This window comes from Chaetodon trifascialis, chromosome 24 (assembly GCF_039877785.1).
Source record: "Chaetodon trifascialis isolate fChaTrf1 chromosome 24, fChaTrf1.hap1, whole genome shotgun sequence".
Taxonomy (NCBI): Eukaryota; Metazoa; Chordata; class Actinopteri; order Chaetodontiformes; family Chaetodontidae; genus Chaetodon; species Chaetodon trifascialis.
The window spans coordinates 5,744,602-5,769,285 of record NC_092079.1 but is presented as its reverse complement, the minus strand read 5'-3'; the positions used below and the strand labels follow the sequence as shown (position 1 = coordinate 5,769,285).

At 43.3% G+C, this 24,684-nt stretch overlaps 1 protein-coding gene across 1 annotated transcript in view; it reads right to left on the bottom strand.

Annotated features, from left to right (window-relative positions):
- mgat5 (alpha-1,6-mannosylglycoprotein 6-beta-N-acetylglucosaminyltransferase) overlaps positions 1-24,684 on the bottom strand; it is a 93,497-nt gene that overhangs the window by 29,248 nt on the left and 39,565 nt on the right. The window contains exons 7-11 of the mRNA XM_070958128.1: positions 23,342-23,503; positions 20,787-20,956; positions 19,439-19,573; positions 14,042-14,175; positions 8,151-8,284 (exon numbers count right to left, since the gene is read on the bottom strand). Of these exons, the coding sequence (XP_070814229.1) occupies positions 8,151-8,284; positions 14,042-14,175; positions 19,439-19,573; positions 20,787-20,956; positions 23,342-23,503 (735 nt within the window). The remainder of the gene's footprint in view (positions 1-8,150; positions 8,285-14,041; positions 14,176-19,438; positions 19,574-20,786; positions 20,957-23,341; positions 23,504-24,684) is intronic.

The following is a 24,684-nucleotide window of genomic DNA, read 5'->3' as shown; positions in this document are numbered from 1 at the left end:
AGACTGATGGATGCGCTGTAAAACCCAACAGACACTTTGACAGATACTTAAGAAATCCCCTGGGGAACATGGGGTGGGGGGATAGTATCCAGAAGTGCTTGGAGTGCAGTCAGGAGATGTTATTTACTTCAGTGCCTTGCCACGCCCCATTAGACATAACGGTGTAGAATCTATTGGATTTTGGTGGCTTGCCATGTCTCTGACGGTGAGGTGCTATGCGATTGCTGAAAAGTGAGTCCCTGCTGTGTAGATGTGGAGCTGCACAATCACCCACTTGCAACAGGCAGAACGCATATGTGAGGAAACATTGAGATGCAAGCCTGGTTCAAGAAAAATAAATAAAAAACACACGCAGCAGCTTCAATATTCCTGCCTGTCCTGCAGCGATGGAAACACCTGTAACGTCATATGCTTCACCGGGTGCAATTAAAAGCGCTGCGCCTCGTATACAGGAGCTAATGGTACCACGGGGATCTTAACACCATTTCCATACATTCAAACTACTACTTATTGAAGCATGCAGTGAGCAAAACAGGTGCGGGGGGGGGGGGTATGTTATTTCAAGCCTAATTATCACTAAATTTGCAGCCCTTGGTCAATGTGGTGTAAGCAGAGCTGGGAAATTACACTTTATTCACTGCTTATAAAATATCTTTCTGGATATGTAATTCACTGCTTCTGTGAATGATTCTGGAAGTAAACAGAGCTGACGTTCAATCCTCCTGTCCCCCTTTTGCTCTATAAAATCAAAGCGGATGAACACAACACGTCAGGTCATTCTCGAGATGTGTCCAGTGTGGCCCCACGGTAAGACAGGAAATGACTAACTTCGACCAAATTACAAAACATTCGGCTCATACGGGACCTTTCAAAACTGTTCCCGCTCAAAATATCCGACTGCTTTCAGCAATTATAGTACACATCAACTGACAGTTTCACTGCTCTTGAAGTTAGTTTATCTGCCTCCAGTGCTCACAATTGAACTTCTTCACCTCTTCCCAAGACCCACAATATTCATATAGTTTACTGCAACTGCTTTCAGTGCTCACGCGTCAATGGCCACCGCTTCAACTGGCATCGCCTTTCAGTCTACACATCTATGCGCTCCAACTCAACCAATCCAGTCTCGATTCTTTCCGGTGCTTGTATCTTCGAGAAAATGCAGCCTTTCCAGTTGTAATATACATCAGATATATGGGAAACATAACATCGAACTCCACAGATTAGAGTTACAGAACAGTAACAAACGGCAGCTTCTGGAAACGTCTTGGGCCTAATTCAATAACACATCTGTGACAGAAGGAGTCGATTTAATAACTGCGATAGCGTTTCACACTTTCCGCAAACGTCAAATTCGGGTTTCTTCGCTGACACTCGCGCCAGATTAATAGCACAAGGGACTGCTTCATCAGATCAGACGAGCACAGCAAAACTACAGAAGCTTTAATGTTCGACTCAACTTGGTTATCTGTCACGAAGGCAGGATGAAACTGGTGTCTGTTTATGAGCCTGTGAGGGTGAGACAGTGGGATGGTTGCCCTCCCTGCTCTGCATATGCCAGCACTGTGTGTATTTGTGTATGTGTGTGTCCCTGTCAGCTCACTGTGTCTCTCTTCACCACGTCCTCTGATCTGCTGCCAAGGGCCTGCAGCTTTCCCTCTCTGTACATCCTACTCGTTCTCACCTTTCTCCGTGTTCCTTTCTGCCTCGTCAAATGCTTTCTTGCACACTGAACGCTGAAAAACTGGGACGCTGACCGATTTAATGCAGATGTGGCGCGTGGCCTGGTGAGGTGAGTCTGGGTAAATGGTTTATTGTTTAGTTTTTTTTTTTTTAATCTCGACCAGTTAAAAGGAGATGTGGATTAAGCCATGCCAACAGATTGCCGATATTTTCCTTGAGACGGTCGTGCGGTGTGACCTTCTGAACACTGACCAGCCATGAACACACAGTGAAACATTAGCCGGTTTGTATTGTGTATGTATGGAAAGAGACAGACAGAGAGAGGAAAGACAGGCAGTCATTCTCGGCTCCCCTCGCTCTGCCTTTCTACTCCTCCTACTGGGTTGCTATGGAAACGGCTCCCTCAGAGGTGGTCTGGCCATTTTATTTCAGGTCTCACCATCGACGCTGTGTCTTCAATAACAAAATGATTACTCGCCATCCTGGTTCTTCAATCCCCGCGATCTCCTTCAGGTCCTTCGCGACCGGCAGCTTTGGCCTTTGTGAGCTTAACAGGAGGCCGCAGCGAAATGAGGAATAATCTGATTTCACTACAAATGATCCCAGCTTTAACCCAACTGTTACCACACAGACAAGCTGACAGCTGAGTAAAGTGACGGGGTTAATCCCTAAATTAGGCGCAATCTCAAGCAGTCAGAATCTCCCCTGTGCTTCCTGAAAATCTGCACACTGTTAATCAGATCACAGTCGTTTATAACTGCAACCTTTCAGTTTGGCTGCCCTTAACAGACATTAATGTTTCATGATTCACACTAACGCTGCTGACACTAATGTCCAAGTGGGTGTCGGGCACCAGCCGCACGCTCTCTCCTGAGGTTGCTCTCAGCATGTGTGATTTTTTTTGCTCCTACACACACACACGCAACAGTGTTTAGACGGTTAGACTACTGTTCCTGTTAGAGGTGGGCGATATGACCAAAATCTTCTACATGAGATGAGACACAATTTGACTTAAAAACAAGACTCAAATAAATCTAACTTTCTTTCAAAATGAGAAGCTTTAAGGTTCTAAATGAGAATAACAGAGATGCAACAGATGTGCATTATCACCACCGCCACCACATGAGAATGTGGTAAGCTGTCCTGCTGCTCAAATGACATGATCTAGTGAGGCAGCTGGATTGCTACATCGCGCTGCCTGCCGCTAATGTGTAGAGGACACACTAAAGCTGTTTTCGCAAATGAAGTCTGGACAGTGTCCACAGAACCAGGTCTGGACAATATCCAGAGTTGCACATTTGTCTGTGTCAGATGCGTTTTCGCTTACTGGAAATACTCGGTTTGGTTTAGCAGTGGCGCCTGGGTAGAGTGCCCAAGAAGAGGAGGAGGACCATCCGTAATGAGAGCTGTTTTTGGGTTGATATCAATACCGCACGTATTCGGACGTATCCGCAATGTCAACGAAAGAGTGGAAAGCAAAACACGGATATGCAGAAAAGAGTACAAAGCAGCGACGCTACGCGCAATGTCATCAACACGCCCACTGGCTCACAGTGTGGCAGGGTGGCAGAGTGTACACTGTGAATGACCGTGTGTAAATACGGCTTAAGGGACGGCTTCCAGGGGACACGGTATTGCCAAATCTCTACCGGTGGACACATTTCCACCGTCACGTGGTGTCAATCGTCACATCATCCCACTCTCGCTCATGATATTACGAGGTTTGAGCGGAGGAGAATCTATATTTCTCTTTCCGTTTTACTTCCTGATGCACTGCCTTTAACAAAAAACATGCAGTGAAAACATGACAATGAGAGTGTGTGTGTGTGTGTGTGTGTGTGTGTGTGTGTGTGTGTGTGTGTGTGTGTGTGTGTGTGTGTGTGTCTGGGTGATTCCTCAGTCTGACTCACACGCTGGTTCACTTCTTACACCTGTGGGATGAGTGTGACCTGCGCCCCTTTGCATACTGATCAGGTAGAGAGACGGCCTTTCAATAAGCTGTATTATAAGAGAAGACTAATACTTGTCTAACCCACATTAACCTCGCAAAATTAATCTCCAGGAAGGACACAGCATTCGGCTCGGGAACATTTCTGTACCAACGCTGGCTCTGGCGCTCTCAATAGGGCTGCAACTCATGATTTCTTTCATTGTCGATTAATCTGTAAACTTTTCTCTCAATGAATTAATTAGTTGTTTGGGCTACAAAATGTCAGAAAATGGTGGAAGACATCAATCAGTTTTTCTCAATGCCTCAAATGTCTTGTTCTATCCACAAGATATTCAGTTTACAGTCCTAGAGGAGTAAAGTGACGAGAAAATGTTCACATTTACGAAGCTGGAAACAGAATGTTTATCTTTTTCTCTAAAAAATAAATAAAAAATTACTCAAACCGATTAATTGATTATCAAAATAGTTAGCAATTAATTTAATGGTTGACAAGGAATCGATTAACTGTAGCAGCTCCACACCTTATTGTGTCTTGTTTGGTCCAGACACTTCTGCTTTCAATGTCCTGAATTTCTCCACAGAGCAATAAATTTGATAAGAATTACCTGGTTGTTGCACGTCAAGGAGAGGACTTACTGTGATTCTGCATCTGATATGTGATAATACGGCCAACTAAAGCAGGGCACGGGATAACTTGCTCTGCGGTGATGTACTATATTCTAGTTTATTGGCACCAATGAGACACAATTGGTCAAACAGCAAAAGCATCGAGTCCTCGTCAACAATGGTTCAAGTTACCACAGGTGAGCACGATCGTTTCTCTGTGCAAAGACATCAATGCGAGGGTCACGTATCAACAAACCGGTTGATATCTTTATTAGATATCTTTATTAGAGTAAATCAACCTTGTGCATGAACAATACAGCAATAATAGCCTAATTCAGTGCGTGATCAATGACGATGCAGAAAGACAGAAATGCATGGCAAAAATTGCATATTGCCAATATTTTAGAGACCCCCCCCAACATTTCGGAAATCATGTTTTCAAGGGAGCTCATGTCTCATTAGGGAAGCCGAGCTCCCCCGGCCCCCCCGTAGTCTGCATCTAAAGACTTTTATGACTATGATTGTCTAGAGCTTTCCTTATCTAATCAAATGATTATTTCTATTTGTTTCCAGAGTGCCTATAAAGCAGGCAATTAAAAGGTACATGACATTATAAAAACTGCCATTTGGTTGTTGTTTGGGGAACTATTTTTAAAAGGGTTTCAGGAATCCATTATCAAGACAGACGTTTGCACAGCAATGCAGTGAAAGAAAAAGACATGGAAGAGAAGATGGAGGATTTGACAAGGGCCAAACACTGAACTCTGGCCATGTTATCAGGGCTGAAAAGAGTTTTAATTTAATTGCATATTAAAAAACCTGGCTGCACATTCATCAAGTGTCAGCTGGTGAGTCTTCACATCGTTACTCTCATATCCTGAACGTAATTCCACTTTGAGTTTTCCGTTCTTTTTCTTACAGCGGGACGCGCTTTCTATTTCAAATAGCAGATACATCATTTTGAAATGAGCCCTCTCGAGTGCAGAGAAAGAGATCGAAGGACAGTGCGATTTAAAAGGAAGAGGGAGGGAAATGGAGTAAGCCAGTCAGCTCGTTATCAGTCGGCTCCAAAATGGCCCTTTAATTAAAAGCGGGAGGTAATGAACACGCTTGGGAGTCTGATTAGTAGCTAATGCCCCTTGCTGTGAGCTGATGGGCTCCCTCGTCTGCCCTTTTAAAGCTAGACTGAATGGCTTTGACTCAGTACCAGAAGCCACAAATCGCAGCGGCACACCAGCTACCTCTGGATGAAAAACTATGACACCTTGGGATTTAGGGCCTCACAGTGCGGCTCTGATGTTCAGACTGCACAAGTGTTGTTGATGAATACGTTTTAGATTGGCTTTGTCTGGACTACATTTTGTTGTTAACATCGTCCAGCTTGATTTGACGTGCTGTTTCAGTGGGCACCGGATGCTCACGTTATTCCCTCGGGATGACTCACTTAACTATGTGATCAGGATCACATCAATCCTCGAGGTGATCCGCAACTGTGGGTGTAGTTTATCTGATCGCTTTGTGGACTTTTGATCTTCCGCGCTGGGTGCGTCAACATGTTGAGCATGTTGATGTCACGTGTGGCATGAGGTGAAGCAGAGCACAGCGGAGGCAGGCTGATATGCGTCCCTGAGTTAACACAATCCTATCCTTGATCCAGACACTTAACTTCTATCTGCTCTAACAGAACTCCTCAGTGGTAAGTGGGTAAAAAAAGGTGGGCAGTGTGAACATATGTAGCTGTTCGCCCTTTCTGACCAAACAGTTCTGGGAACTGTGAGAACACAGCAGCTCAGGAAGTACTAAGAACTTCTGCTGAATCTGAATATTTGCTTAATGAAAATTAAGCAAATTAGACCAATGACGGAATACCGCACTTGCATGGCTCTGATATTAGAATCAATGTCATGAATGAATGAAAGGGTGACATGATGATGAGGAAAAGGAGACTGAATTTCAAGGGCAGTGACTCCCAACCAGGGGGATTTAGGAGCCTACCTTTGATTAGAGGAAAGCACTCACATATTGTGCCTGTAAACTAGTTAGCAAGTGAGCAGAGAAGAGCAAAGACTTAGGTAAGACTTAAAGTAATTAATAAACAGTTCACATCAGTGAGCTTAAAGTAATAGATAAATGGTTGAAACGGTTAGTTAAAATGATTAAACAGTTAAAATAGTAAAGATAAAACCAGTGGGTAAATGGCTAAAAACATAAAAAACGAGAAGCTTTTGCCAATCCAAGTGCTTGTGCTGCAAATGCACTTAACCAAATCAGTGTAAATGTTACTTAAACTGTCTGAAAATGGTATTACTTTATATAACTCACACTGTTAAATTACATCCAGTTTAAAATCAATTCAGATGAACACGTTTGGAACATGATGATATTGATGAAGGGGTAATTCAGTGCATCTTATAAGGCCATGAGGATAACAAAAAGGTTGGAAATCATTGCCCTGGGCCACCAGGGTGCTCCTGCTGAGTATTTCATGATGAGCTGTCTCTGCTTTAGAACATAACCACGTAGCCTATCCTGCGCAAATAATGCATGAAATATCATCGCTTGCCAGTCAGCTCTAAGGACATGTATGCAAAGGCAATGAGTTGGTAAAGTGAGATAAAGTCAAGTGGGACAAACCACGACTGGCTGACGCAACAGTATCTGCAGTCGAAGATCATTAGGCAGTTAGGTTCGTCTTATTATTCACTGCTGCGCATCTTGAACGCACGACCTCCTGATGCGAGGAGGCATTTGAACTACACATACGTTACATGAAGACAAGTCTTTCTTGTAGCTTCTGTGCTATCACTCCGCTGTCAGACATCTAAAGAGCCAGATGAATCTGGAGCAACGCAGTCTGAAACATACATGGTGTCGGCTGAAGGCTCATCAAGACGCGGGCAGTAATCCAGCCGTCCGTGGTATTCCAAACAATGTGCAAATCTCTCCAAGTCTCTAAGTCGTTTTTGTCTGGGATACAGTAATCCCTTGGTCTCTGTGCTGCAGTGTGAGCATGCATTTGAATATATTAAAAACGCCACAGAGAGGGTGATAAGCTGAATTTGAGCTCCTAAACCAGACTGTTATTAAGTTTCCTGTGAAAGTTTTACCCAAGGTTGTTCAAAGAGTTTCACTGCGGAGCTCTCAGAGGCCTGAAAATGGGTTATACTTGGTGCGCTGCTGTTCTTTGGTATGCCTAGTCTGTCCCTTTCACCTTCAGAAGGGCAGCATATGTATACATCTGTGTGCACATTTATACATGTGGTACATCTAAGAACGTACATATTTGAAAAGCTGTGTGTCTGTAGTTATGTGCGTACAGTACACGGACATATTTGTGGGGTTTTCTGTGGAATCGTGGTAGATTGTCAGAAGTCAGAGCTACTTTCTAGCCTGTCGGTGACTCGAAACAACAATATCTAGATCCCTGATCGTGAACTGGCGGCCCGCTGGCCCCAATCGGCCGGCCAAAGCTTCCAGAAGAGGACTTTCTTGTTGAGATAAGGAATCATTCATTGGTAGTTGAACTGTGGGTTTTGTACTTAGCGCTGACTGCCTCATTACAGATTTTCCATGGCTTTCAGGAGTCTGTTCACACTGATATCGGCGAATAAAAATATATTAATTTTGTCAGAAAGTGAAAATATTACGCAATAACCAGCCCCAACGTATTTGCTCAGAAAAATTCTGGCCTTTGGCAAATGTAGTTGATGACACCTGATCTACAAAATAAAGCTCAGTGAACATGGAATATAACACAACTTACCGTTTTCAAATCATTAATAACTAAACACACTCAATAATAAAACATAATCGTGTCTAATCATGTCTAGAGTGTAAAAATGTACACAGTGTGTTAGTAATATCATAAATGTATCTTGCATGTGTGTAAACGCAGAAAAGACAATAGTACCTTCCAGAAGTTGTCAACTTTGCCGTAGACTAGTGACTGGTTCTGCCTCTTGATGTCATCGATGTGCTTGATGTCACTGGCGTTGAGGTGCTGCTCCACTACGAAGCCCAGGAAACTGTTGTCTGGGGTGTGAGCTGCAGCAAAATAAATGCAGAAAAATATATCCAAACAATGAATATGGGCGCTCTCAAAGGCCTCATTTCACTTTCAGTATGATGTATTTCAATGTGGTTCGGCAAAACTAAAGGAAACAAGACAGAATGAAGGAAAGAAGTGGGGGAAAAAAGCCAGCGAACACTTGTTTGGGAATAAAATGACGAATGACTTCAGGTCATTTTCCTCGCCTTAATTTATGGATCCCTTAAGCAAAAACAAAAATACTTCAAATAAATCTTGCACAAGTGTCTGCTTTTCAAAGTGCACACAACTCGGCTAAATAAATAAGCGTATTTCAACCTCGTCATTTAGCACGGATCATAATTCCAGAGACAGACTGGAACAGCTGCACAACCACAATGCTGTAGGGACGGCAAAGCCCCTTGAGGCCAAATTTGTGATATTGGGCTATATAACTAAAAATGCACTTGACATCTCTACAAGCACTCTGGGATTTTGCTCCCTCTGTTCCCTCTTGCCTGATGATGACTGGTTACTATGGGAACCACAGGATGAGCAGGTCAAGTGTGGAGCCCGGAGTTGGCAGCACTTTACCTCGCTGCCATCTGCCTTGTAAAACCAATGTGAAGACAAGGGTTTGGAGTGTGGATGGAAAAGATTCGGTCAAAACTGAATGTGATTAATAATTTACTTTAAAATAAAAAAGAAAGGAACAGTACAAGCAGACCGAAGTGCAGACCTCATTAGCTTGGTGCATGAGAGGCTGCAAGGGAGGTGTTTTGGTGCACAGTTGTGGTTTGTGTCAGGGCCCCAAGGGTGCTGCTGTGGTCAGAGCTCGTTTTTTACTGCAATGCTATTAGTACTACAGAGGCAAATTAAGGTCAGTCAGTCAGGGGAGATGGAGTTCGCTTCAGTATAGTGAAAGACTTATCGAGACCATTTTCACCGCAGCTGCAAATAAAGGTACCTTCTGGCATTTAAAACAAGTCAGACTGAACTACTCCAAATATCCTCCAGACTAATCACACCTTATGCAATAAGAGGCAATGAATCGTGACATCTGACACACGAGGGCAGGGATACAGCTGCTGTATCCTGATCTAAGTGCAGTAGATACCAGCAGAAACGACGACAGACAGTAAGCTCGACTACGCCGAAGCCGTTTCGAGAACAAGGTTGACGTGTTTTTATCGGGGTCTTGGCTGGAATGTGACATTTTCCCCCGCTCGACAAAAAGCCGCTGTTTGTTCAATTGGTCTCTCCCGGCAGTTCACACATTGGCTGCTGCTAAGTGTCTTCGGCAAACATAAAAAAAGAATGTAGAGTAAACGAGCCCAGCAGCAGACCAAGAACTCACTGAACGACGACGAAAATGCGCAGCGTCATTTTCCCCTAAATGGCTTGAAAAGGGCATGAACAGAAGTCCTTTATGCTGCTTTGTACTGATCATAATTCAGATAATAAAATCAATAATACATGTTGAAAGTATAACTCCAGTTTCCACTACAATGGAAGAATGTTGTTTGAATGCTTATCACGGGTTGCTTTTGAAACAATGAGGGTGTTGCACTTTTATGGTGGAAACGGTTGCAAATTTTACTGCCTATCTGCTGTTGTCAAATTCTGTTCCTGTTCTTCACTTCCCAGCTTTACAATGCACAGAGGAACCTTTTAACCACTGAGTACTATCAGCTCACTTTGTGTTATGCGTGCGTGGGAGAGCACAGGAATGTGGGAGTAGATGTTATGAAGATAGCACCAGATCTGTGTGGGCACGAGTCCAATGTTCCCAAATTACCTACAGTGTGTCCCTTATAATGGCCGAGAAAACAAGAACTTTAACTATAAGAGTATAAACAGCTCGACAGCACGGCTGATGACACTGCTTTGAAGCGTCACTCCCCCAAAAAAACCTGAATGGATTTTACATGTGACGATCATGACTGTCCAACATCATGTCTACTATTAAAAAACAATCACTGAACCTTGACTTGATGCTAGTAATTGTCACATGGTGCTGTATATATTTGCTCATTTGAAGATTATGTCATTGGATACACTTAAAAGAATTTGAATAAAAGAGGATTTTCACACCATTTTTTAACAAATACATTCCTGTGTAGCACCTCAAGTGCTTGCTCATAACTCAGATGTGTTTCTGATGGCAGAGATGGTCCTCGGCACAGGGAGGAGGCAGCGTTAATACTCATGTACCAAACTGACTGTGTAAACAGGACAGGCTGTTAATTAGCGCTCAGCCCTCTTGATGCATTTGGCAACAGATGCCTCCTCTCCCACTAGAGCCGCCACTCAAAATGTCACTCAACTTGCCACAGCTTCATTCGCTATTAGCTAACAAACAGCCTGGGAGGACAGCGCTGCCGGAGAAGCAGCTGCTTTGTTGCTCTTGACTTTTGAGTGGGGGAGTTTGCTTTTTTTTTTTTTTTTTTAAGGAATCCTGGATTCTGTTAGACTGGGAGTCAATACTGGTAAAACCTGATCGAGCTGAGTGGAGGAACAGGTTGAAGAAATGTTGGTAATGCGAGAAGGGCAGGATATCCTGTTTGAAAGGGTGAGAGGCACTGTTTATGGGCTTCCTTTGTGCCCGGACCTGCTACAGTAAAGTCTCACTGAATCAGTGGCAGAGCCAGACTATACCACATCATCACACAATGGGTACCTGCAACAGGAAACACACCAGGAAACGCTAATCCAAAAGCACAAGAACTGAGAATGCAGACTCATTTTACAAGAAACTAAGAGAACTTGAACCTGCAAAAAGGCAACATCAGCACTAAAATCTCCAGCAAACTCAACATCAAAGACTCTGTGGTTGTACGCCTTCTCCGAATGGGCCTGGGGGTGAGGATAAATAAAATACACCTGAAACACTTTCACACGAGCGCCTCGAGATTTTAACTGATGAGCTTTTCAGACATCTCGAACGATTTGAACGTGGAGTGATGTGAAGCGTTCGATCTACCGGGCAGTACTACGGTGCTGCCAAATTCACAATGAGGAACATTAAGTGTGTTTAATCTCAAAGTAATTCTCTATAATCAGTAGTTATTTCCATCTCTGTGGTAATTGGAATATAAACGTTACCATCTGCCAAAGAACTAATGATTCATGATGTATGTCTATTATGCCAGCATGTCCTTCAATACTGCTGAGCTTCTATTTAGTATTCAGCACAGCAGCTGCGTTTGGAATTTGTCGATCTGGGAAATGAAATTGAAGGAATAGTTTGATTCTTGCCAAGAGTGAGATGAGAAGATTGATACCGCTCGTGACTACACAAATGACGAAGCTAGAGCCAGCGGCTGGTTCGCTTAGTGCTCAGTATGGAGACAGGAAATTTCTTTTAATCTAATGCCTTATTGTAATTTATTTATTTATTTCTGTGCGTTCATTTTGGAAGATTGTCAAAACAGGACCAAAATAATTTGTGAATACTGCTCATAATACGGCTACAACGCTTACAGGCACTATCAGCCTGCCAGATCTCAGGCTCAATTATGTCGCTGGCAACACTTCAAAGATAAATACTATCTGCTGCAGTGTATGTTCAACCTCTGACCAGTATGACTAATCATTTCCACTCAGACTTTAGCATTTAGCAGCGGGTATACACGTGGGAAAAATGTGCATAAGCAGACAGAGTACACGTTATGTTTTCAGTGACTGTCTGCTCTCGGCACTAACTTGATTTCTTTAACCTCCTGTGTGAAATGGTAATTGTGATAAGGTTTAAGAGACACCGGGTCAACAAGGCAAGTTTCTAAATGGATTTTTGTGAGGGTGTATGTGCATGACAAACACATCAGACAGGTGAAGTATCTCTATGACAGCAGTGCAGGGGGATTAAAGAGAGGATCGCTATTCATAATCATCCTTGCTTCCACAATAATTAGATAATATCTGCCTATAATCACTACTGTTGACTTCAGGTTTATATTCCATACAAAACTATTTGCAACAAGGTTGTTTTTAAGATGATTAAGTGTACAGTGCATAAATCAAACTTGACACATCCCTCTGTGTCATTATGACACACAGGAAAGGTGAACTATATTATGAGTATATTTCCTGATTATAAATGACTTGCGCTCGGAAACAGAGCCAACTTAACGAAGACGTGCAGCCCGTTCGAACACATATTGTACACTAGAAAACACTCCCTGCTATCCCGACTGAAACTGATTAATGAGGTCAATTTGGCCTTGTCTTGTCTTATTGGCCAGAGGCCACATACTCCCAATTCCTCCAACCAATGATTTATGGAGCGCTGCCTAATCTTAACAAATGGACCAATCCAGATCTAGGATAAATTACCTACTCGCACCTGATTTGTCCATTGTAACTTCTACATTCAATGGGTGAGTTAAAACACAATTTAAGGCCCAGGGTATCCAAATATGACATGTTATATAAGGCTTGAGTTCCTATCGTGTTTACTTTCTAACTAGAACCACTTTATACACTGTATTTGCAAAAAGTAATAAATGTGCAGCAGACACATGCTTCAGGGATACTAAATTTCGGAGTTACTTTTGCAGATCCTGACACCGTCACTAAAAAGTCCTGTAATAGTAAGTAATGAACTCCACCCTTTAAAAAGTCCGAGCTGACAGACACATCAGCTCAGAAAACACACAACTAGCTTGTTGTGCAAATATTATTCGTGCTCAGCCTGTTTGAGCTGCACAGCACACCATCCAACTCTCTAACCTGGAGCTAATGTGTAGTGCGGCACAGTGCAGAGAGGGAAAAAAAACAACAACAACAACAACAAAAAAAACCCAAATCTCTCGTGCCTGGAAGTGATGCCATTCTGTGGTCTTAACACTTGGCCAAGCCACTGTGCACTTGTTTCAGCAGCGATATCATCTAACCTAGCGACTCTTAACTGGATTTTGTGCAAAGGCCCCAGTGTGTTATGAGAAAGACATACCCTATTCAGTGAACAAAGGGCCTTTTCAGGGGCAGTGGTATTCTGGATAGCTCCGGGCCTCACCTCGCAAACGGGGACTGCAGGGCTAACATTTCACTTTCTCTTAGCCACGGGGAAAAGGTCAATACCCCGGGGGGCTGGCTCCCCTCTCTCTCCTCTGCTGCACCTCCACAACTCATCCACCTCAGCAAATGTGGTTGACTCCAGTTACAGAGTGATCTCACAGTAGGAGTGATGTGCACACACAGAGCAATAAAACCCCCACGTCCTACATTCATAATCACAGTAAAATGGAGAGCTGAGTGTCTGACCTCTTACTTTCCTTTAATCTGCTTGATGATATTCCATTAGCGAGGGACGTGCTGGATTTTCAGAGCCTCTTTTATACCTCTTTCCCGACCTGAATGTATCATTCGTCGGAGAAAAGCGAACTGGGATTGTGGACGAAGGAAACAGTCTTGCGTGTAATGGTTCAGGAAAACAATTTATACTGCAAGTAGCCATGTTCGGCATTCTGACCTTACTTAAACAAGAGAGTGGGAACTTGTTGGGGCGATGAATTCTGTCAGAGTCACGTGGAGAAGGCGTGTTGTTCTTGGCTATCCAGCAGAACATACGTAAAGAATTTTACATTGTTAACTGCAAATCAGCCAGGAGTTTTCACGACATAAATTACGGTAAACTGCTTTTTAAATCCTGCACTCAGACAGACATGACTGACCCAAATGCTCTGCTTTTAAGCTAAAGCTTACTCGTCTTTTAAGTGACGGCTGACAGTTGGTGCTTTTGGAAAGAGTGTGTGTTGTGTGTGCCGACTTACGGAACATGGTGTTGAACTGCTGCGGGTTGAGGTTCCACTTCCCCCAGGGCGTCTTGTGACCCTTAGACTGGGCGTAGTGGGCGTGGTTGAACTCTGGTTCCGTCCCAAACGAGTCCAGCACCCGCAGCATGCACCTGCAGGGTCGCAGAAAGACAGTTAATGGCTGCTCCATGCCAGAGGCGCAGACGCATGTGCGATTAGTTACTCAACATTAACACCACATTGTTTATTTCAATGAAGTTCGTTTTAAATCTTGTGAAATCAATGAATCCCACAAACAGTGTCATGAATCATCTCTACACAAACAGGCTCTGTGTTGTTATATTACGTGCTTGAAGAAAAACTGTTCACACCTTGTGCACACAATTACAGTTAAAGAGAGAAGCTGAAGTGAGTTACTACACAGAGCCTTTTCCCACAACATAGTCCAAGAAACAAGCCTCTGGTTACTGTATTTTGCACCACTTTAAACCACACAAGCCTGAAGACCAAAACAATTAGCCAACCTGTTCTTAGTTGGATAGTACTGTATAGCATCTACAGCGCTTTCGAATACTCAGTACTGTAAAAGATATGTTATTTTATTTAGTTGGCCAGCTATACCACTACATCTGGGGACAGGACGTTATGTTGGTATTCATGAACAAGACGCTCTGTCCATCCATCCATCCATCCATCCATCCATTGTCTAGACCTGACCATCCCTTTTCGGGGTTGCGGGGGGGCTGGAGCCTATCCCAGCTGTCAACGGGCGAGAGGCAGGGTACACCCTGAACCGGTCGCCAGTCGATCACAGTGCAACATATACAAACGAACAACCATTCACGCTCACACTCACACCTAAGGACAATTTAGAGTCACCAATTGACCTAACGAGCATGTTTTTGATCTGTGGGAGGAGGCCGGAGTGCCCGGAGGGAACCCACGCATGCACGGGAAGAACATGCAAACTTCACACAGAAAGGCCCTGCCCGACCCGAACCTGCGACCTTCTTGCTGTGAGGCACGCGCACTACCTGCTGCGCCACCCTGCCGCCCAAAACGCTCTGTCACAGAAAAAAATACTGTATATACACAAAATAAAAGGTATATGGATATATATAAAATATCTTAAAAACAGTTTTTGAGCAGCTTCATACAGGATGATGAAACTGCAAAATGAAGGCCTCCGTTCTCACGCTGAGAGTGACATCTGTGGAGGTGTGAGACTGTGAAAAAGGACACTGGCTGACTCAAAGGTCACAGCACAGGATAAACTAGACCACAACCATGAGAGGAATGGTATATATGCAGAGAACCAGTCACTCATGACCTTAAACCCTGTGTGCTGCATTCACTAACTTCCTCACTGTTACTTTTCTAGATGCTGGTTTGACCTTTCTTCAATGTCTACATTTTCCCATTTAGGAGGGCAAAGGGCCAATGAAGGAAAGGAAAGTTTATATCAGTCTGACTTAGCCAGAAATGACTAAACCTATCGCTCTCTCTCATGCTATTAACCAATTTCTTCTGTTTCTCACGCCAACTCCTTGGCTCGAACTTGTCTTAACTGCAACTTCTTTTATTGGCCAGAACAGTATTTTCTTTTGGGCAAATAAAAGAAAGTGACTCCCACTTTGGGTTAAGATAGAATAGTCTGTATTACTCATAAAAAGAAAGGAGGAAACCAGGTGTAAACAGATGTGCATGTATACACACAGTCTCACACACACGTTGACATCTGCCCCTAAAAATTCTCCCTCTCTCCCAGTGATCGTGCCTCCGCCCAGGCAGATGCTGCGCAGCTGCCTGTGTGAACTGTGAAAGGCCCTGGGAGAGCGGGGAGCTGGGAAACACGTTCACCATGAGGAAACTTTAGACTGAACGCAGAACAACAACAACATGCCCACATGCCATCTCCACTGGCTCCGGAGAAAAACAACCTTCCATCTGTCCCCAGTAGATATATCCTCCACAGATGGGCTAAGTGTTGTTGGAGCCATAACATGATGTAAATATAGCTGCAGCGAGGCTTTCGGCGCATATTCGGAGTACAGAGAGTCGAAAGTGGGCGTTAGAATGTGGCAGGAGTTGAGGCTGTGCAGCTCAACAAGTATGCACTTACTAACACTTGCTGCAGTATCACGGTCGAGCTGGGCAGAGTGGGGATGTTGCTGTCAAAGTAAAAGTGGAATTTCATTATAACTTAGTGCACCTGAAGTGATCCCAAATGGATAATGTATGACTATGGTTATTGTAAATGACAGGTTTCTCTCTTGCTGTGATCATCTCCCACGTGATATCGGAAATGGTTCTATATGGGCCATTAACGGTGATTTCAGATGGGAATTTGTTTTTCTGTGAATCTACCTGAGGCTCCGTCACATGTCTGCACACCCCCGAGGCTGTGCACGACAGACGACATATGAGTTAATGATCTGGCTTTAAAAAAAGGCATTACGCTGAATTACTTCCAAACATCAGGTTTGGGTTTGGAGCTGGGAAAGATACACTCTAATATGCTGCTGATTATCTCACTGGCACTGTTATAACCTCAAGCACCAGATGGTTTGTTTTACACAACTATCTGGGAAGTCAACTCTGGAAACTGTTTGGAAAACAGCAGTAATATTCATAAAATATTTGGCAGGTGATTGGATGATATCGGTCACTGTCTATCAAGGGATAATTTCGACCAATCAGATCAACAAACCATGTGACTTAGGAGAGCGAAATCAGTCAGGAGAAGAACAAAAAAACATCTTCCCCATGGAGAAACCCAGAGTTTCCAGCGAGTTAGCACATAGCTAACCTCTTCAGGAGCCACCATTACTGTATTCCTCATAAAACATGCCTTGCAAAGGAAATAAGTCTGATACTACTTTTTTCTGTTATTATTGTACCATTATACGAGGGCTAACTAGCTACACTGTATTACAAGTACTATGCTGTTTTTATTTTCATGGCTTTGACATGGATCAACTGGTGAAGATACAGCTTGAAGCTTTAGCCTCACTCTTTATTGCAGCATCAGACAGAACTGGGTTAGCATGATATCACATATGCAACCACCAAATGCATATTTAAGACCCTTCAGCAAGTTTTTGAGAGACAAATCTGCCACTGTTATCACTGTAAACTTCATATGTGCCGTGCCAGAATGGAAAACTTGACAGGCGTAGCAGTGGTAACTAAGGGCAGTGTGGCTGAGTGCGGGCTCAATTAGAGCAACTCTCTGCCAAAACTGGAAAATTAGAAATATAATACTAGAAATATTGGCTTTCGCATGTTCCCGCTTCATGATGTGCACAATCACACGTCGTCAAACCACATTGTTGTCTTGACAGCATCACATACACCTCAATGACAGAGAATGTGGTTGAACAAAAGTCAGCGACATGAATCACACATGCACGCACGCACGCACGCTGCAATACATACAGACAGTTGTAACAAAACAATCTCTGTGGCAAAAGAAAAAAGCCAGGAGAGACATCGAGAAAGAGGAGGGAGGCCAAATCATGAAATCAAACTTGTGGAAGGCGCGTAACTGATGACTAATTTTTCGTTTCTCCTGTTTTGTTTTCTCATTATTGTCTTCAACAAATGAGGAAATGGTTTACAGTGACATATTTTCAGCAGCCTGGCTGATGCAGATGACAGTACCTCGCCCGATTAAGTTATTGGATGAAAGGATTAAATGAAACAGAACAATAGGGCAACGCTGGCTCCAGTTTATACCCAGAAAACAACAGCTCAGAGTATTCCCATTCCCGCAGAGCAGTATGAAACACAGTGCCACAGTACTGTAAGACAGATAGCCAGAAGACTGGGGCAATAACAAAACACATTAATCACAAACGGGCCTTACAGCCTTGGCTGCTTTGTCCCCAAACACAAAGAATAACCCAGAAAAAAGGAACCAATAATGGCACAGTTTATTGTTTGCAGCAATTTTAGGTCTGATAGGCAAACAAGTCTTTAGAGTCTGGCATGGTCTGTCTCTTCCTGCCTTCCTGTATGACAAATAAAGTCAAGAGAAGAATGAGATGGTTTCACAAAGGGATTCTCTGGCCACAAAGGCAAGGAATGTAATTCACTTATAGGAGACAGCAAAGTAGAAGACACTTTGGCAGCAAAGCGGCACAGGGAAACTGACTACGTTACATTTCGGGGAAGAAGAAAGAGTAGAAAAAAAACCCTGCGTTCTCGGTCCACTTTCACAAAGGTACGACCACACCACACAGTGACACAGAGGGCTCTGACACAAGTTTTCACGAATGCTAAGAGAAGTAATGCAGACAATAGCATCTGGACCTTACATTACGCCTGAGGCTGAATCAATTTCCTCAGGGCACAAAGGGAGCGGATGTAGTTTAAGGTGTTATGTCGCGGGCAAACAAAACCTGGTGACAAGCCGAGGAACCAGCGGGGCCATTAGTGCCCCCGGACTTATTGTTCCCTCTCTTTTCCTGTCAGTCGGAGCTGATGAGAGCTTCTTCAAAACAAACCAGGAGGGCCTCATCTACAGTCCTCAGCGGAGCAATCAGAGACAGAATAGACTCAATGGGTGAAAACATCGCGAACAACAGACGCTACTGCGGCCTTTTGGGGAATTGTGGTAATGTATGAGCAGAAAATAGACTCATTGTCCCACCAATAGCCAGACATGCCAAAACCCAATGCCCTCTGCACATGTGAGAGAAAGCTGTTAAACCGCAGTTGGCAGCGGCGGCACAAGGTTAGAGAACTGTATAAATTACTGAATTCGCCGAGTGGCTGACATAATGATGTGAAGACGCTGAACGAGTGAGGCCTTGCCCAAACGCAAAAGTCACTGTGCAACATTTTCAACTGTCAAAGTGACTATTGGGTGACTATTGCGGTGGTACAGGGAAGTTTTGTCGTGTGAAAGCATGAGGGGGTTTGAAAGAAAGTGCATGCTCAGCAAAACCTCCCTCGATGAATAAAGTTAAAGATAAAAATCAAATTACAGCAGCCACCAAATTCACATTGTGTTGATGTGGCAGTGTCTACAAAAGTGTAGCAGTCAGTGGTTTTGTCCCTGATCAAATCAGATCGCCGACAGGATTTACAAACTGAAAATGTTCCGTACCGACGAGTGTTTGGCTGGAATTACCGCATCAGAACTTCTCATATCAGAAAATTAAGGATCTCTGTTCTTGTTTCGACTTTGCAGGAGTGATGTAAAATGCTTTGAGCAACAATCAAATCTAAAGTTCGGAAAAAATAACATCCTTGATATCATGTTTTCAGTTAAAAATCAAAACAGGTGCTAATCTGCTTCATTAGTACAGTGTGGGTATGCTTTAATCTGATCTGACTGCGCTGGAAACTCAGTGTGATCGTGATTGTGGACATGACTTTTCAGGTAAAATAAAATAGAAATGCACTTACTGATAATGCACCCAAGAGGGTCCCAGCGTCTTCTTAAACTGGGTAAGGCCCACGATGTCAATGTAGATGAGCTCAACCACTTTGTCACCCTGGGTCGGGCAGCTGGACTTGTTTCCCATGACCTTGCGCATGATCCTGGGAGGAAGAGTTTGGAATTAAAATCAACTTTAAACCAACACAAAAAATAATTAAAAAATAGAGTACCAATCCGAATGCCTGATCACTGGCATATTTGATTCAGAGGTACCCATCACCACCCATCACCACTGCTCCCATGCAGTGGAAAAATATTTGAGAGAAGTGTAGATTATGTAAGAGGATATGTGTTTACACTATGTGTGTTGATATAAAAACTAAACCCCAGTCATGACCTTTAAACATTAAAAATGGATTTACTTCCTGCTTTACTGCACATTTGCGCCTTTACAGGGAGCAAAGGATAACTGTCATTCCTGACATAGTGAGGAGGCTAGAAGGCCATGTCAGAAAGCATGCACCCACTAGACAAGAGGAGTTAGCGGGCCAAAAACCACCAACAAATACTGGACAAAGTACATGAGAGCTACCTTTATTTACCCTCAGTCAAATAATGTTAAGCAAATACTGAGGTAGTCTACCTGGAAAGAAAAGACAATCAACAAAAGGTGCTGTGATGTTAGGTCCTGTTCCTTACATACACAGTTGCATCTGGATTATACAGCACCAATGCAGCAAAAATGAGACTGTTCCACTGATTTAGCATTGCACTACTACAGTATAACACTGTCAGACAAAGACCGTTGAAAAAACAAAATCGATGCTGCAGAACTTGAGATACTGCATTTTTTATCTGTGCATCTCTCTTCCTTGTCAAAGCTCACCCACCCACAATGCAACTAAACCAACAACAGTTCAGTCAGAGGGCTGGGCTATATTCTTTCAGCCTTGAGCTGCTCGCCTCAAGCAGAGACTAGGAGAGGGCTATAGGAGCTTGGCTTCTTTCGCTTCTAACGTCACAAGCCTTAAATAATCAGCTTCAACTAACTGAATCTGGTGACGTTATTTGAGGTGATTTGTCAGACATATTATGACTTCTGTCGACTCTGATTACAGCAAACAATTAAGAAAGTTGGACTTTTTGAAATTATGCATGATTCACTCCTGCATTCCCATGCTGCCTTCAAATGGGGTCGTGCTTACCATGTTCACGAAAAGAGTCCATCTGAATGGTCCTCCTGTAAGCGAGTGTATCGTGCACATGTCGTGAGCACAACTTCCATTTGAAAGCAGCACCAGCCCAACTCAGAACAAAGAACAATTTTGAGTGCACTTAAGGCATATCATGCTACTCTGTGTGTCCGGTACTGACTCTTTGAGCTCAGCCAGCGAGGCTGAGATGCGAACATCGTGGCCCAGCAGGTACAGCGTGGTTATGAGGTCACTCCATTGGACCAACTCGCCCAACGGGCCACCGCTGAAGGCGTTTTCTGCTATCTTGAAGCCCGACTCCTTGGTCAGCAGGCCCAAGTGCACCAGGATCTGATGAGGGGGAAAAAAGGAATGGAATTAAATATTTAATATAGTAGAATTCTGTCTTTTTGAAGAATGCCACAATTTAGAGTCCGTCCCTCTGTAGATTACTGTGGGAATAGTTCAAGGAAACAATCAATGAGAGTGTTGCAAACTTGATAAGGGTTTCCATTAAAGCAACAAGCTGCAAGAGGCAGCAGTTTGTAGTGATTTCATAACAGTGAAAGGGCGCTGTTAGGCACAACACGGAGTGCCTAAATTACAGTTTCATTATGACATCGGCCTCATGTGACTTCTGCATAAACCTGGTAAGGTTTCATAAAATATACAAACAGCAAAAAAAAAAAAAAAGCAATAAATTGATGATAACAAACAATTATTCTTCCGCCAGGCAACACACAGACACACTGGAAGGCATGCTCATAAAGCGGCATGATAATTACCGTACATTGCATTAATTGTGCAGTTGTTGAAGTTGTGTTTAATCATAGCGGCACTCCTGTTTGCAGGTGGAGGTGTGGTTCAATTGCGTGGAGCTATAAGCAATAATATTGCTCCATCTCATCTCATTGGAGTTTGGTCACCAATGAGTAAACAATAAGGTTCACCTTCTCTGTTTTTCACAGGGGCATAAATCTGACAAAGAGCCAGGGTTTGCTTGATTATGCTGATGGTCTCAACGCACCAGCTCTGAAAAGAGTCCATCTCTTTCCACCATTCATCCGCGCTCAGCCCATCCAGTAAATCAAAATTCTCAACAAAATCTGACATTCTGAAACAACTTGGTGCAGTGACATTCATGTAATTCAGTCACAGGTGAGTGTTTAGAGAGTATTTTACAACTACCTTGAAGGCAACTCAGCCAATCGTAATCAAGGGCAAAACTCTGTTTGTCAATGGAAAATACATTGGTCAAGGCTAGAGAAAAGAAGACAAACTGAAAAAAGTTAAAGTTACAGTGGATGTTTTTCACCTTCAGCGTACAATACAAGGGACAGAACTGAAAGAGATCCCTGACATCTGGGTGCCGTTACTTTCCTACATGGATGAATGTAGAAAGAAGATGGATAGAAGTATGGACAAATAGTGAAGAGCTGTTTTGGACCCCCCACTGGTTTGTATTTGAAAAGATTTAAACGGGGAGGGTAAAAGCATGTTTATCCTCGTGGAGGACTGGCAAAGCAGTTCCACTTTTTCCCCTGTACGCTGCGGTGCACAGTGCACATGCTGAGAAAAACACATGCAACTTAACTACACACACGCACACACACACACAGGATGATTTTCAGTGGCTGAGGGGAACACAGTGTTCCACAGCAGGAGTAGGAAGTAATAGCATGCTTTGTTTGAAGTGGCCGACGCATTTTTCATTGCTGACAGCCAACCCCAGTCCCAAAGCACACTAGTCAAGGATTAATATGTGCGGATTAATATCCAAAAGAGATTAGCGGCTGAAATAAAGAACTGGCTTTGAAAGTATCTGGACTAAGAGAGGAAAATGCTCTTTGTTTAATTAGAGTGAGAACCAGAAACGTAAGGAAGGATAGGTAATGTAACAGACAGATAGATGGACAGAAGTTCTAGTTTCTTGTATTCTCTGGTTTGGTTTTAAAGGGGATGCTGCTTTACATCAGCACCAAGGTATCATGAGAGTGTGAATTATTCACAAGGCCAGTGGAAAGTGTGGAGTACATTATTCAGAGCTGGGAGCAACCACCAGTTTGGGACACAATGGAATATCCATGTGGGTCCTTTCCCACCACCACATCTTTCCTGAGCAGCAGCCTAACAAGTGTGAATAAGTGTGTGTTGTGTGTGTGTGTGTGTGTGTGTGTGTGTGTGTGTGTGTGTGTGTGTGTGTGTGTGTGTGTGTGTACTGAGAACATGTGTTTCAACAGGCTGAAATCTAAGAGACATGTTTCAGAAAGTTCTTTTATGAATATTCACTCAAGATATGTTGTGTGAGAGTAGGCGTTCCCAAATAAGTTATCTATTGTCCATTATCATTATATTTGCTTGCACCTGTTTCTGTGGACGAGTGTGTGTTTGTTTAATCGACAACCAACTGATTTATTACAGTAATTAAACCTACAACGTTTTTCAGCTTACAGTTTTCCTTTCATTACTGCCACGACTAATTTTTCAGAACGCAAGAACGACGAGTTTGTTGGGAAAAAAATCAAAATGAAAGTGAACAGCCTGAAAATAACAACACAGAAAGATCTAAAGAGAAATAGATGTGCAGTGATCTGTGTCGTGCGGCAGATTTTGCCACCAAAAATGTCAACAAAATGTCACCCAAAGGCAGCTCGAGTACGATCCCTTTGCCTGACCGAGAGCGAATCCCGCTCAGTTCTCCTGTGCAATAAGATGCATTGCATGTGTTGTGCCTACCTTCTTCCTCCGACGCCGGGCCAGGTTCTGCTTGGCAGCCAGCGAGCGGATGGCGCTGACCCACGGCTCGGCCATGCGTTTGATCCTCAGCATCATCCAGCGGAACTCCTCACGTTGCGACATCACACGGTAAAGCTCCTCAAAGCTGGTACGGATCTCCGCCTGCACACACCGAGACAATGTGCAACAGTGACACAGTCAGTATGACCCCCGTATGGTCACTGTGTATATGGGACTACTGAGCAGTATGTTCCTTCATCTGCACACCAGATAATATCAGGCCATTTATTTCAAAGCTTTAAGACACTGTAACATTATGTTCAATTTGTTATCCTGTTGCTTGTCGTATTATCTGAAATAAATGTGTTTCTTTCGAGTGCTTTCATCCTTTCTGCTGCTGCTGTGACGTAATCCCATGGGGATCTTGAAAAATGTATCTAATCCAATTTAAAATTGCAATATTGACTACTACACTTTTCAAAGGGCTGTTTTCTTGGAGGGGGGCCCTTCTAGAAATGCTGTAATGAAACTAAGAGCCCCTGCTTTAAGTCAAACACTGCCTGCTAAAGGATAAATACCTTATATAAATTGCCAAAATCTGATATTTTACCATTTAAGATCGGCAGGTGGATCAAATGGATAGAGAAAACAAAGTAGGGATGGGTTACATATGAGTGAATGAACGAATTCATGTTCAATGCTTAATGTGTTGCACCATTTGTCAACCTCAGTGTGTCCTATTTTTCCCAAAAAATCTCTTTATAATCATTGACGCTGGAGGGATTCTGTTGCAGTGATAATAACCACCATAAACTGTCAGAGACATCTGCAGAAAAAATTATATATTGAGGGCACACAAAAAAATGCCTTTGTACTGGGAAAGTAAGTATGTTTGAGAGCTCTCCAGAGAGCAAGACATCAAACAAACCTGAGCATAAAATTGTAGAGTAAAAGCCGTGAGAAGAAAAAAGTGGATTCAGAAAGGCGTCATATTTACGTTGACAGGAACAACAAATACTGAAGCATTCAGAGCGCCTCGATGTTACGAGTCAACCTGAGCTCTGGCTGTGTATTCTGAAAGGGGTGAATACATCATAGCTCATTTATTTAAGAAGGCTTTAGGGAGGAGAGGAGAGGAGAGGAGAGGAGAGGAGAGGAGAGGAGAGGAGAGGAGAGGAGAGGAGAGGAGAGGAGAGGAGAACAATGAGGAAAACATGGATGGAAAAGAGAGAAGAGGAGAAAGGGGGAAAGGATGGGAGACGTAAAGGGACAGGAAAACAAAGGAAAAATGAAAGGAAAGGAGGGGAGAAGTCCAACGAGGACAGGTAAAGGAAAACCACGGG